Consider the following 14,957-nt stretch of genomic DNA (forward strand, 5'->3'; position numbering starts at 1 on the left):
ATTATTTTCAGGTTTCTGTCTTAGTCACTTACAGAGCTAGTGCAGTATAACTATATCTGTAGCTGTCACTGAGTAGTTTATTGAAAATGAGCTTGCTTTGGTGTCTATTTTAGCACAAATACAACTATGCTGCTCATCTTTGGCATGACACATTTCTTTTTTAAAGATTATTTTTTGGCATTTTTGCCTTTATTAGATAGGGCAGATCCATAGCGTGAAAGGGGGAGAGAGAGGGGATGACATGCAGCAAAGGGCCACGAGCTGGAACACTCGGGTATTTATGGGGTTCTTTATCCACTGAGCCACCGGATGCCCCGGCATGACACATTTCTGTGCTGATAACCACAGCTGCAGCATGTCACATCAAATCTCAGGCTGTCCCGCCAAGCATGAAAGCTGGTAAATGCTGACTTCCTCTGGGACCAAAAAAGCCACTTCACCGACTAAAAATAACTTTACGGTATATGTTAAATGAGTTAAGGCAGTTCCAATAAACAGAATTATTTCTATATTTGATCTTGACCTTGTTTCTGGTGGCTATTAAAAAAGAGGAAAAGCGTTTTGTTCTACTTTAGGAAACAAATTAATTAAAAGCTTCAGCAAGGCCAAGTACGGTGACAGTTTGGTAAAAAAAAAAAAAAAGTGGCTATGTATTAACTCATTTAATTGTCGGGCTGCAACTAGTTATTATTTTTATTTCAGATTTATCTGCCTTTTTTTTAATTAATTTATTTTAGGAATAGGAATTTGGGGAAAAAAAGACTTGACCCAAGGAGAGATGAGAAGACTGATGACATTTTTTATTTAGGTTTGGCAAAAATGAAGCTACAGCTGGCAGTTAAGCCAGTTAGCTTAGCTTAGCACAAAGCCTGAGGACAGTAAAAAGAGCAACTTCAAGTACGTAGTCCCAGGAAGTCAATATCAGAAGTCAGGAAGTCTCAGCTAGTTGCCCGAACAACTTGGCCAAAAGTTATACTAGTGCTTAACCCCTTGCACAACTAGAGATATACGCTGTAAAAATAAACTACTTGTTTTAACATAAAAAAGTTAGTGTCCAGGCTACTTTAAAATGTTAAATTGACAGAGTTTGAGAAGACAAATTGAATTGCTACAAAATTATCTCAACTTGTATTCTCAAATTCAGACAACTTAAATTTTCAAGGCAGACTGGACACTATTTTTTTCTTTTAGTAACAAAAGAGTTTAGGGAGACAAATCGTGGCATTTCTAGCAGCGATCTTGCCTCCAACACTTGGGTTTATTTAGCTAGACATTACGGCAATTCAGGCCATGATTGCAGCATCTAACTTGTGTATTTTAAGTGAAAACAGGATATTTTCCTGATCATAACCAAGTGTTTTTGTGCCTAAATGTAACCTCACATTAAACACAGTGTTGTAATAACAAAAAAGAAACATGATGTTTTAATATATCCGTTACATCACAACGGACTGTGTCAAATGTCAACATGTCAAAATGTCCGTGGTTTGCAAAAACATACATTTAATCTGGTGATTCGGTTGTAATCTTCACATCTAAATTGGGCCAGAAAGCAAATTAATGTATTTACCAAGATGGTGAACTTTTCTTGTAATTGTTTAGTCCATAAAATGTCAGAAAATAGTGGAAAACCTCTGTTAAGTCCAAAGTGACGTCTTTAGATGCTTTGTTCTCTCTGACCAACAATCCAAAACTCAAAGATAATCAATGTACTATTGCATAAAACAAAGAAATGCATCCAATCATTAGAAAACAGAGGCTGGAACAAGGTAATGTTTAGTAATGCTTGATTATCATTCCAAACGATGAACCGATTACCAAAAGTAGTTGATAACATTTTCTCTCAGTCATTAATTATTTCAGCTCAGTCTTTCTATGCTCTCTAGAAATTGGCAGTAAGTTACTCATTAGACAGTAAATAAACAGTCATAAAATCGGATTATTCTCTACTGAAGCATTACCAAACATTAAACAGACATATTATTCGGTAAAAAATGTAAGCCTACACTGGTGCGACTAGTTACTCTTAATAACCCCATTTGGCCGGCTGTCATGCACGCCCCTCTTTCATGATCTGTTTGTCTCAACAACACTTTTGCTGGCCCTCTTCCTCATTTCACTACAGGAAGTGAGTTTGCAGTCTGATGCAGCGCTGTCACCGCTCTGTGACAGGTCATTGCTGTAAATTCTTATGAACATGGTACTTCTCTAGTTTTGGACTCCGCTGCTGCCAGCATGCCCTGTTTGGGCCACCATCTCTCTCACCACACTTGATGCCATCGCTGCAGGCCAGCTGCAAGTCCCACAGGTGGGTGTCTACGTTTTTACTGCTTGTGCTATGTATCGCTCATACTGTTGTTTCTATGGGACAGTTATTTCGCCATACTGGCCAACTGAACACTGTGGCGTAATTTCATAGTATTGTCACACAGGCAGGATCTGTTGAAATGCATCATTGTTTGAATTATGTAAAAGATGTTGTGACAGTAGAACCTTTGCAGTGCATGAATTGTAATGTCATCATAACTGTTAGACGACAGTACACAGAGGTATATGCTGCAGTGGAAAATTGAGTCTGATAGCATCTAGCCTCAGCTTCCCCATTCTGCAATGAGTGTGTCCGTAAGATAGTTAAATGGTCAGCTTATAGGAAGTAAAAAAACTCTGTGGTGAAGTTTAAAAAAAACAAAAACAGATTGGTACATGAGTGGAAAATTGTTGAGTACTTTTTAGAGCATATCTGTCTGTCTGCTCTGACTTCAGACTGGAGGATGGGGAATATTATGAGAGGTGAGAGTGCCAGGAGCAAGGTCAACACAGACAGCCCCGACAGCCCTTTAAAAGGTAAAAGTTTTTTTTTTAAATAATTCAATATAAGAAAATTATTTTGCATAGTGCACTGGGAAAACTTTCCCTACTGCTATCAGTGACAGTTGTTCTGCACTTTTTGCATATGCATAGTTATATTAAAAGTCTGATAGTATCAAAGATTAAATAATCTTGAGCTACACTTAAATGAATTAAAACAAAAACTGAAACAAAATAAAATTGGCAATAATTAAGGTTTGGTCTTCTTTGGATTTGTCCCAATAATGATGTCTGCGTATTAGCATTTGGCTGTGTTTGTTAATACTAGAAATATTGTTCTTGGCAGCTCCGGAAGAGGACATTGTGGTGGTGATTCAGGACTACCCGTCGCCTGAAATCAGCGAGCCGATCTTCAGGATGGGGGAGAAGCTCAGGCTCATTGCTCAGTACGATCATGTTTTCTTTCTTGGTTTAAAAAAAAAAATCAGTTTTTTTGATCCAGATGTACATTTGATAAGGGGAAGATCTTAAATAACTATGAGGAAATAAAGTCAAACAAAGCATAATTTCTAACTTGATGCTCTAATTTTGTAGTATAGAGAAGTGTCCACACAAAAAGGTCGGTGGTTGATTCCTCTTTGCGTCTTTGTGTTTGTCGCAGGGAGGCTTACTTATGGAGAGTACGTTCTGTCCAAACACAAAAAGAGAACTACATACCCAGCAGCCATGTGGCAAAAGTGTATCATGGGTGAGTATGTTGATATTGACACATAACCTTGCTGGTCTGTTTGGCTTCAAATTGATAACAGCAAAAAATATCAAACAGGTGTTTTTCTGCTACACTATCTAAAATCTCTCTGCGATAATGAGGTAGCGGGAGATGTCACAAACACAGGATGCGCGTTTGCACTGAGTTATCAAATTTTATCTTTAACATGCAGTATTTTTTGTTTGGTCAGTTGGCTGTTTGAGGGGGTGGAGAGGCAAAAGGCCGAAGATCTGCTGAGTCTACCTGTGAACAGGGTGGGCTCCTTCCTGGTGCGGGAGAGCTCCAGGGAGAGGGGTGAGTAGATCACATTTGTGCTTACAGCAGAGTCCGCAGTCAGATCTGTTAGTTTGGTTTGACTTTGGCTTTCGTGTATGTATAGGATATTAAAATGCTTGATTAGATCAGCATGACGCTCGGACAAGAGCAGTTTTTATACTAGTTTTTTGGAGCCCTTCTGTGATTTGCAAACACTATTAATATGTGAAGTGGAGAGCTGTTAGTTTGTTTCCAGCATACAGGTACTTTCTCCCCTGAAGAAAATCGATGATATTTAGATTTTTTTTTTTTTTTACCCATGGTGGAATGACGCATGGTGACTAAGCATTTACATTACTTCTGCTTTTACATTGTCCCAACATTTTCAGTTATGAGTGGATTAATAGTAATTGACGTTCTTGGGTTCTGGCAAAATTACCTTTTGACCTGATATTGACCTTTTGTTACAATTATGTATTTGTTGTCTAGAATAGAGCAGCTTGGTGTCATTATTCAGAGCTTAAGTGTCTGGTGTGTGTCATATCCTCAGGTCTGTATTCACTCTCAGTGAAGCACCGGATCGTAAAGCACTATCGTATCTTCAGACTGGACAACAGCTGGTACTACATCTCCCCTCGCCTCACTTTCCAGTGCCTCGAAGATATGATCAACCACTACTGTGGTGGGTGGATGCACAAACACTAACTAAACACAGAGACGTAGTCTAAAACCAAACAGAAAGGAAGCAAGCATCACAGCATGTAGAGCCACACAAACAAACAAGCACACACCGTTTAGGCGATGAAATTATAGTAGCATATTCTAAATTTAGAACTTTCTTATCAGTGGTCAACCTTAGATGTATTTCCTGCTATGATAGAACATTTTTGGGCAAGAGGAAATGAGATACACGATGTGTGTTTGATAAAGACTGCTGGTGCATACAGAGTGAGAAATGCATTAACTTTAATTGTTGTTATTGTGAAATTACGGCAGGCTGATATGAATTCCCACCCCCCCCCCCCACCCCCCCCCAAGATTAGCCTATGTGTTTGGCTGAGCAGTAGAGTGTGAAAGGAGTTAATGCAAATTATACAACATTTGATTTGTATTTGTTTGGAACAGTGAGAGCAGTGTTTTACTTCCCCTATCCTCGCCTTTTCAGACTTTGCAGATGGCCTTTGTTGTGCATTAACCACCCCCTGTCTATCCGGTGTGACCCCGCCGTTAGAGGCAGCTCCTGTACCTCCACCTGTAGTCATGCGACGCAACTTTGACTGGAAGAAACTAGACAGGTACGATGGAGGTTTGGTGATGATATACTGTATATCAGCTTTACTCTGTAAGCATGACTGCATGATGGTTCTGTTAGATGGCAGTTTTTTGGATGTCATTCAATCCCTTCATAGTTTTGAAACTGTCAGTGCAAATAGCTAAGATAAAATGTAAGAATATAGGTTGTGTTTTACTTCATATTGCGTGTTTTGTCTTACCAACAGTATAAATTTTCAAGATACTGAAAGTACTGAGAAAGAAAAGCAGAAGACCCTAAAACTAGAACCAGACATGTTTGGCATTTCTCTGGAAAAATGAAAAGAAAAGTAAAATTAGGAAAAAAAAAATCTTTCAAGTAGTTTGTTAATTTTGATTATATAGATATTCAAGCAGATCTGTGATGGACGGATTTAAAGAAAGTTACGGAAATCCAGGAGGCGATATACATCATTTTCATAGTTTTTTCAAAAGTGAAGAAGGAAATTGCAACAATAAGATGCTCTGTTGTTAATTATTTTCCTCGTCTCCTCCCTTAACAGAAAACAGCTGGTCAGCACAGACAGCTGCAGTGACAACATGGTGAGCTACGGAGTTAGGAACAGCATTGCCGCCTACCTGTCCTTTTCTGGGAGTAAAGACCCCGCACAGACGAGAGCAGAGAGCAGGAAGAAGAAGAGCAAATCTGTTTATGCTCTTCCTGAAAATGGCCTCGGAAACTTTGACTATGATGATGACTTCTAGAGACAGCAGTGGGGGTTCAGAAGACTGGAATACCTTCAAGTGGAGGGCAGTAGAGGGCATCCTTCTCTCAAATCCACCACATTTTTAATGTTGGCAGTAAACAGACATTTGTGTCAAGCACCCCAAACAAAGTATGCTGTACTTTTTAATGTTAATACTTTTAAGTACTTAAACGATAAAGTATGGCCACACACACTTGGACTCAGCTGATGAGACAGAACTTTATGGAACTGAACTGGACAATGGTGCAATTAAACTGTGAAGTGTATTCTGCCCTTGAGCCTGAAATACAGACGACCCAGCATAATGACGGTATAAAAGATACCTGAATGCTACGGGTATTGTTGGGTTATATTAAGACAGAAATTATTATATGCGTCTTTCAAACTATTTTGAACCATTTTCTTAACATAGAAATATGGTTCTTAATAAATGTTTTTTGGTAAAGTGGTCATTCGTGGAACCAACTTGAACATGCATTCATTTAATTACAAACATTTTTTTGGCCACTTTGAAATAGGGGTGGGCAATTTATCAAATATATTTGAGGTATCGGGACTTGTTCTACATGCAATATATAAAATGACTATATGACAGACATCGAGTTTAAATTGTCACGTCGTTTTTATGAGCCACCGGTGTTTCGGTTCTCTTGCTCTCTCCTGCTGCTCTCTTCCTCTCACAGACACACACACACACACACACACACACACACACAAAGCAGGACTTTTGCAGAGCACCAGACCATGATTATTCACTCACATTTTGCTACCATGGAGCCCTTCTGTGATTTGCAAACACTATTAATATGTGAAGTGGAGAGCTGTTAGTTTGTTTCCAGCATACAGAAAGTAAATCATCATGTTACGATGTTACAATGCTGCAATAACAGTTTAACTTAATGAGTAGGTGGCGGTAGTGTGAGCAGGTGAGGCATGTGTTTGTATCTGCAGAGCTTTGATTGTGACTATTTAGTCACATTTTGAGACCACAGAGCACCAGTGCAACTTGCAAATATAAGTAATATATGAACTGGAGAGCTGTTAGTTTGTTGCCCGCTTACAGTGAATGAATCCTCACGGGTAAAGGCGCCGCGGTATCTGTTTAACTTGCTGCTAACGCTAACATCCAACTCTTAACTGGAAGCTTCAAGTTCACAGCAAAAACATTGACACTTCTGGCCTGAGATGAGCCGGGTCCCACAAATAACTGTGCAACCAACAATATAATTGCTTGGAAATGCTCGGGAGGAAAAGGTGAAAAAAATCCTGTTTCCACTTTATGTGCATATGGAAATTATGTTAGCAATCAGTGGCTTTTTTGAAAATCCAGCAGATACGGAGATATGTTAGCAATAATTTTGTTTGTAACCACCTGTTAAGTCTAATATTCATTCTCATTTTAAGTTTTTTTTTTTTTGGTCTCCACCAACTCCTGAGAGAAAAAAACTTGGGTCTTTTGCAATTAAATGCTCTATTATTGCTACCACTTGTTCCTCCACCGCTCCTCCGTATCGTCCAAATTTGTTCATTACTCGCTCCAAAAAACCAAGATGGTGACAGCCAAAATACCAAACTCAAGGCTTTAAAATGTTAGTCCACAAACCAATAGTTGACATTACAGTGGCTATGTCCACTTTTGTTATACAGTCTGAATTCATGGTCATGATCTGGTATTGTTCACTCTGTGAAATTTACCATCTGGCACTGTAGCATGTCAATATTTTTTTGAGAAGTATTGAGAAAACTTTTGTGATTTTCAAACTGAATACAGAGTTACAATCTACAATGATTAAACGAGCAAAACCCCTAAGACTTCCTAAATTCACATTCCTTTGCAAACATCCAGCCAAGCTGTTGATATTTGTTGAACTTCCTCTGTCGGCTGCGTCTATTCTTGCCAGTGTGACGGACTCACTAATTTCACATGGTCACCATATGAAAAGCTGACTGCACTTAACTACTATTTAAAAAATGATGAATAACAGCATACCTTTAAAGGTATGCTGTTATTTATCATTTTTCCTTTAATAAAGGAATGCAAACAGTAAACATTTATCAACATAGCAGAAGTCTTTTTTTGTGCCAGAAAACCTAAATCCACGCTCCCCCTTAACACTTTTTTATTTGTGCTTGAGCAACTTCCGCTTCTGTTATTAAGAATTTGACCGAAACACTTTTAACCACTAACCTGAAAGAGCAGACTATATGTGCAAACAACAACTTTAAATGAAGAGTGTGTTGTTATCTATAGCTTTCTGCACTTGCTGGTGCGTCTGAGTCAGACAGTTAAGCCTAATAAATATGTCCAAGATTGTAAGCGTGGCGGAGTCAGTTAGTCAGTGAGGAAACTAATGTTAGGCACTGCTGTTTAGGTCTCTTTATAGTTTAACGCTGTGGTTTTCAACATGGGGGTCTGAACCCACACACACAGTTACCATTACAGAATTGGTACATAAACATATGTTCACGTGTTTTAACTTTTATTTGATTTTTTGCTGTTTTTGTGTGAACAACTGGACACGTTTATCTCTCCAAGCCTCTAAAAATATTCAGATGAAACCGTGTAAGAAGTGAAAATCACACCTCGTAGACGTACATGTATGGAGGGCTCACAAGTAAAAATTTGCTTTGTATTAAAGGGCTTACCCGTCTGAGTTCTTTTCCTTGTTATACAAATCAAAACTCCATCTCAAAGTGCTATTAAACCCTTGTTTAACCAGGTGAATACACATTGACATCCAACATAATACTGCATTTGCACTGTATAAACACATTAATAGATCTACAGTCTGTGTATCACCTACAGTTTGATAGTGGTCAGCACAGTCACAGTTTGGAGAAGCAGACAGGCATACTGGAGCACAGAAGCTAAACAATGTAGCCTAATGCTGTAGATGCCAAGTTAGATCATTTCTGAAACTCACAAAAAAACAAACAACCAAGCAATCAGCAGAAATGGTATCTAGTAACTCCTTGTGGCAAACTGAAGCCATTATCTATGATGGAGCCACCAGACTCCATTGACAAATACAGTAATTTTATCTCACAGCACACTGGAGTTGCTGATCTACTGCTGACTTGATTATTTAGTTTATTTATTATTGTCTTTCAGAACCACACTAATGTATCTAAAGCAGTATGTGGGTTTTATGAAATTTTGCAGAAACCCATATCCAGTCATTTGGAAAAATAACATTTTGAGACTAAAACATATATACTTTAACCCTTTGAAACCTGGATCATTGGTTTTCTTGTGCTGCGAACAAATGCCTTCCACAAGTATTTAAACCTTTGAAACCTAAATAAATTGGTGTGATTTCTTTAGAAGACTTGTTAAAGAGCCAATGAGCAACTTGGCAAGACAAATTGCAAGAAATAAGTAAAACAAGACAAGAAAATCAACACATTTCTGAAATAAAAAAAAAAACAAGTAAAAAAACCAAAATAATAGAGCAGGCCTGTAAGGGGTCAGAGGTATAAAGGATGTGAAGCAGTGTTAAAAATAGCCTGTGACATTTTCATCCTCACAAGTTCACAGCATCAGTGGATGTGAAACTTCATGGTGGCTGTGGGAAGATTTACAGAACCCTTATGCTGACAACCAGTTTCAAAGTAAATCCCCAAAACTGGCACTCCTGCCAATCTAATTTGCTCGTTTTCATTAAATTCATGAGTCAACTGTGTGAGACTAGTTAAGACGAGGTCAGCACTTTCATCTCAGTTAAAAAGCAGGATCAAATACTTCCTTGTTTTAAAGTCTCATAAAATACCTGCAAGTAACAGATTGGGAGAGAGAAGTCAGAGTGGAACAACCGGTGATGCAGACACACACACATCTGGTAGCCTACTGCTGCACCATGCAGAGACGGCTTTGTCCAGTCAGCATTACTCACTCCTTACATCAGGCTGTCTCTCCAGACCACGTGGAGCAGGTCTAGAAAAGACTGAACGTCGTGCTCTGGGGGACTTTGCTGATGATTAATGAGTACATAACTCACTGATAGGTTCTGTCAAAATGTACGTTACATCTGGGGTGAAGCAACGGGTGAATGTTGAGAGTTCATCTCTGAATCAGAATGAAGGCAAAGTGATGGGAAACCTGTTTCATCAAAGGCTGCTCATATTTTCAAAATAAACTCCAACTGATCCATATTCAACCAAAAAACAACTCTTCCCTGAAATCACAGGAGCATTTCCTGTCATACCAATGCAGATAAGAAAGACAATACTCCGTCACCTTGCCAATCATCACACATCTGTGCGTGTACATAGAGAAAACAAAGACTCTCAATGGGATGAAGAGCGGGGGCCAAGGGGCCCAAACTTAACAAAAGCAGACACCCTCAAAGCACATGTTGTCTTACAAGAAAAACCCCAGTATCAAGACGACTTTCTTATGAGACAAAAGGGATTCTGAGTTGAGTCCCTTGTTGTCCATCTGACTTTTGTTTGATGTTACAGTGAATGTAAGTACCAAAGAAAACACTCTGACGATGCACTTTGGCCTTTTTATTTTCTCCCTCAAATGCAAACAAGAAGAGGAAGGAGAGTCGAGGCCCGTACGTGTCTGAGTCCTGGAGAGAGGAGTGGGATAACTGAAGGAAATTAAGAGATGGAAGTTCCTCCTCCTCCAGCATGTTTTGTGTTAATCAGGCGCTCCTAATCTCGCCACATCCTCCCTTCTGCCCGAGGCCCAGCTGTCCAAACCTCTGACTTCACCACTTATGCGCTGGATGCTCGTTGGTGAGCTGCAAAATATCCAGATAAATGTTTGCTTTGCTCAACAAAAAAGCGTTCTGTAGTTTTCCCTCTTGGTAATGAGATCTGCTGTTTTTCGGCTCTGCCTGCACCGACTTCATCACATGAAACTAATTCTTGAAGTGGAGATCATTTTGTAGGGTTTGACTAGCTCTAGTAGAGATGTGAGTTTATATTAGTTTTTCCTCTAATGCTCTGTTTTTAGGAATTATATTTTTAGTTGGAGTGTTTCCTGTCAGAAGACCTCACCATGAACTGTTGCTGCTTTCAGCTTAAGTTGGTGCAGAACCTGACGTTCCACTCTAACTTTAACTCTGACCACTTCCTGCAGGTGTAGCACAGAATTGAGTCTAGATTTTTATCTCACTCTAGGGCCCCACGATGGACAAAAATATGGCAGGTGGAGATCGATAGATAATTATGACTTATGTTTTAGCGAGAAACTGAGAAATTGTCCCCCTGGTGCCAAAATTATTCTGAGAAAATCAGCACGTCAACTCGAAACCGCTTCTGACAATCTTCACCAAACTGGTGAAACAACCTCCTCCAGAAAGCTCTGTCAACAGCGCTGAGTGTTCGCTTGAGAAACAGGACATGAGAACATGTCCTTTAAAGTTGAACCAAGTGACTCAGCCAATACACATATCCAAGGCTGTCCAGAGAGCTGAGGGAAAACAAACAAAAACCAAACTCTACTAAAAAAAAGCTCCAAATGTCCACATCATTGCCAGGGAATGAAGTGTTCTTATGTGACCTGCTAGGAATCTGCGTCTGCTCCCATTCCTGAAACTATTTCTCATACATAATACTGCAGAATGAGGCGGGGACGATCATTGTGCTCATAAAAGGCTTTTTGTAATGATCTGTAATATAGACAGAAAATGCAAAGGAAAAGAAAACATAGTGACAATCACTATAAAACAGTTGCATGAGTATGCAGTGTTGTACATGTGGACAGGTTTGTGCAATAACTGTTGCAATTTCTGCATAATGAAACTTTGCTTTATTAGCTCGACTCAGGTGATATTGTTAATAGGTTAACCACCATAATGAACAATACAGTAGTGGTGGAATATAACGAGAATATACTTAAAGTACTGTATTTAAGTATGAATTTGAGGTACTTGTACTTTACTTGGTATTTTCTTTTCATGTCACTTGATACTTCTACTCTACTACATCTCAGGACTTTTCCATATAAACACATATGAAGAGTTTATAAATTAAATGATGACAAAGATTAGTTAATTAATCAGTCCATTAATTCACAGAAAAATTATTAACTAATTAAGGTTTTAGGTTTCTTTTTAAAAGAATAATTAGTCATTTTGAGTGTAATAGTTTCTTCTTTTTTAAAACATAATTTTGTATTTTTTTAAGTACATGAGTACATGATCCTGATAATACTTGCAATTATTTGCAACTAACTAATTATTTTTAAGTACATTTTAAGTGCAGAACTTTTACGTGTAATAGTATTTTTGCAGTATTTTTGTTTTTAGTACTTTTACTTGAGTAAGGGATCTGAATACTTTGTCCACCACTGCAATACAGTAACATTGTCACACCTTAATGAAATGCTGGGAAGTCTATTTGAATGGGCGAAACCTGAGAGAATATTTTTGAAAAGAACAGCCTTTTGGATCTGGAAAGCTTCAGTCAGGTGGAGGCATTAAGGGAGTTTTTCTGGGAAGCAGTTGAAGTGTGGATATTTGGACAAAAAAGGAACAACCTGACTTTGCTGTCATTCAACTGCCAGTTGAGCTCGGAGCATCCTGCCTGCTGCTACGCTTCAAGCAAACACAAGAGGAGGAGAGAGTTCCTCTTGGATAAAAAGTTCACTTTCCATGAGATTCTCAAGATATTTGCCACGTGGCCTCTTACAAATACAAACACAAGCACTGTGCAGGCATTTTCTTATTAGAAACTGTTGGTAAACCTAAATAAGCCCAGTTGGTGACTTAATGTATATATGCATATATCCCTTTCAGTGTTTCATAAAAACTCTTGTTAAATTTTACTGCCCTGGCAAGAGAAAGCATGTGGCAAGAATCCAAAGCTGAGACCTCTTAATACCTGTAAATTATTCCTCGTGTGTGCATGTGGATTTGGCGTCTTACCTGGCAGCCTGCATGTTCTTTCCATTGCCCTCAGCTCCTGTTGAACCCCATTCATCTCTTGAGAATGACAAGCAGGATGACAGCCATGAACAAATTATCATCAGGAATGGGTCTGAAGCACTTCATAGTCGTTGACATGAAAGAGGGAAGGAGGGCAGTAAAGATTGATGGGCACCAGGTCGAGCTGTGTGCAAAAGATGGATGTGTAACTGAGACAAAAATTCATACGTGATTGATGTAACCAGATCTGCTTAGTGACTCTCAGTTATTGGAACATTCATTTTTCGACTAACTTCTGACCTCTCAGACTGAACATTAAAATGATTCAAAAACACTATTTTATCCTATAACTAGAATTACTGTCTCATCATTTTATGCCTCCGGGAACTAGCCAAGTTGCAGTTTACATTCATGTCTGTCCAAACTCATATAATAGTGTACATGCAGCAAAGACTCTGAAGGACTCTAAATGTCCAGTTTGTAGGATTTAAGGGCAACAATTGGCAGAAATGGCGTATACATGTTTTCATTAGTTTTAAATCAACTGAAAATAAGAATTTTTGTGTTTTTGTCACCTAAGAACGAACCGTTTATTTAAACACATGGAGTGGGTCCAGTGAGTCCACTATGTTGTTTCTACAGTAGCCCAGAATGGACAAACCAAACACTGGCTCTGTAAAGGGCCATTCCTGTTTTCGTATTTTTTACATCTGCCACTGTCCTCTAAAGGCCGATCACACACACACACAAACACACACACACACACACACACACACACACACAAGAGAAGTCTCAAATCTGCAGCCTCACTGTTAGATGCCATTATATCCCACACACTTGACTTTTAACTAAAGGTATCAAGCGTATTTTTTAGCAAAAAGTGGATGCTTCACACACATCTTCAACCTGGCAGCACAAAACATCATTACACAATCAGCACAGTTTCAAAGTGGGCACCAAAGTTAGTATCACTAATTCAATAACCAATGACCAAATGTCTCTCCTTCAGTTCCTGAGTTATGGTGTTGAATAATGGCCATAAAAGTGTTTTTGATGTCACATTATGATGTCAAGTCAAGTCAGTTTTATGTATAGAGTCCATTATCACAAAACATGGTTTGCCTCAGAGGGCTTTACAGTGTACGACATCCCTCTGCCCTTAGACCCTCACATCACCCGAGGAAAAACTCCCCAAAAAGAACCCCTGTAACGGGGAAAAAAAAGAGGAAGAAACCTCAGGAAGAGCGGTAGAGGATAGTGAGGGATCCCTCTTCCAGGACGGGCAGACGAGCAATAGATGTCGTAAATAGCAAGTGAAATACAATCATGGCAAAAAAGGAAAGAGAAGAGAGAGAGGAGGAGAGAGGGGGAGAGAGGGGGGGGGGGAGAGGGGGGAGGGGGGGGGGCACAGAACAATAGAAACAGATGCATGTCATATTACAATAATGGTAGGTGTGAAATTAGTAATTGCTCTCTATGATGATGTTGATAGAGATGATAACAGTCTCATGCACATGCACATGCATGTCACAGTGAGGCTGACCTTTGACCTTTTGGATATACAATGTCTTGAGTTAATTATTTCATTTTCTTAGACATTAGTTGAAATTTTTTCATAATTCCTATTATGAATTAATGAGTAGTGGCCAAAAATGTCTTTTGCGAGGTGACCTTTTACCGATGACCATCAAAAACTAATCTGTTCATGGTGGCGCCCAAGTGGAAAATGTTGATAAATTTAAATTAAATCCCTCCAGGCCGTCTTGAGATATTGTGTTCATGAGAATGTGACAGATGAACAGACAGACAGACAACTTGAAAACATGACATGAAAGTACAGTGTCCAAAACTGAAAGACATCAGCTGAAACAAACCAGCTTAGACCACTTCCTCTTGTTTTTGCAAATCAGAGGTCGAAGTGCAATAACATTACAGTCGAGTGAAAACCTCACCTCCCTCAAATGATAACTTTTTAGGGAACCAGAAGAGACTTGTTTGGTCACCATGCATGTTTGTGTTATTCAGTTTTTAAATAACACCAACAGTGATATATGAGTGTTTTGGCTCTGGGAGGAGAGTTGTGCTCTGCTGCCAGGGACACATAATCCTTTTCTCTCACACACATAAGCTACAATAGAAACACAATCCTCAATATTTAAAACACTGATATCATTTTTTAGCTTTTTTTTGTAATCAGAGGCAGATGTCTATGTTATTGGCTTTGGTCAA

General features: G+C 38.9%; 1 protein-coding gene across 1 annotated transcript; it reads left to right on the plus strand.

Moving 5' to 3' along the window:
- Positions 1–2,123: 2,123 nt before the first annotated feature.
- sla1a (Src like adaptor 1a) lies at positions 2,124–6,448 on the plus strand. Its single transcript, XM_042506991.1, has 8 exons — positions 2,124–2,308; positions 2,764–2,844; positions 3,155–3,254; positions 3,470–3,556; positions 3,768–3,871; positions 4,383–4,514; positions 4,998–5,127; positions 5,647–6,448. Exons 2-8 carry the CDS (start codon positions 2,772–2,774, stop codon positions 5,846–5,848), a joined length of 828 nt encoding a protein of 275 aa, XP_042362925.1. The 5' UTR covers positions 2,124–2,308; positions 2,764–2,771; the 3' UTR covers positions 5,849–6,448.
- Positions 6,449–14,957: the final 8,509 nt, after the last annotated feature.

This window comes from Plectropomus leopardus, chromosome 18, assembly GCF_008729295.1.
Source record: "Plectropomus leopardus isolate mb chromosome 18, YSFRI_Pleo_2.0, whole genome shotgun sequence".
Classification (NCBI taxonomy): Eukaryota; Metazoa; Chordata; class Actinopteri; order Perciformes; family Serranidae; genus Plectropomus; species Plectropomus leopardus.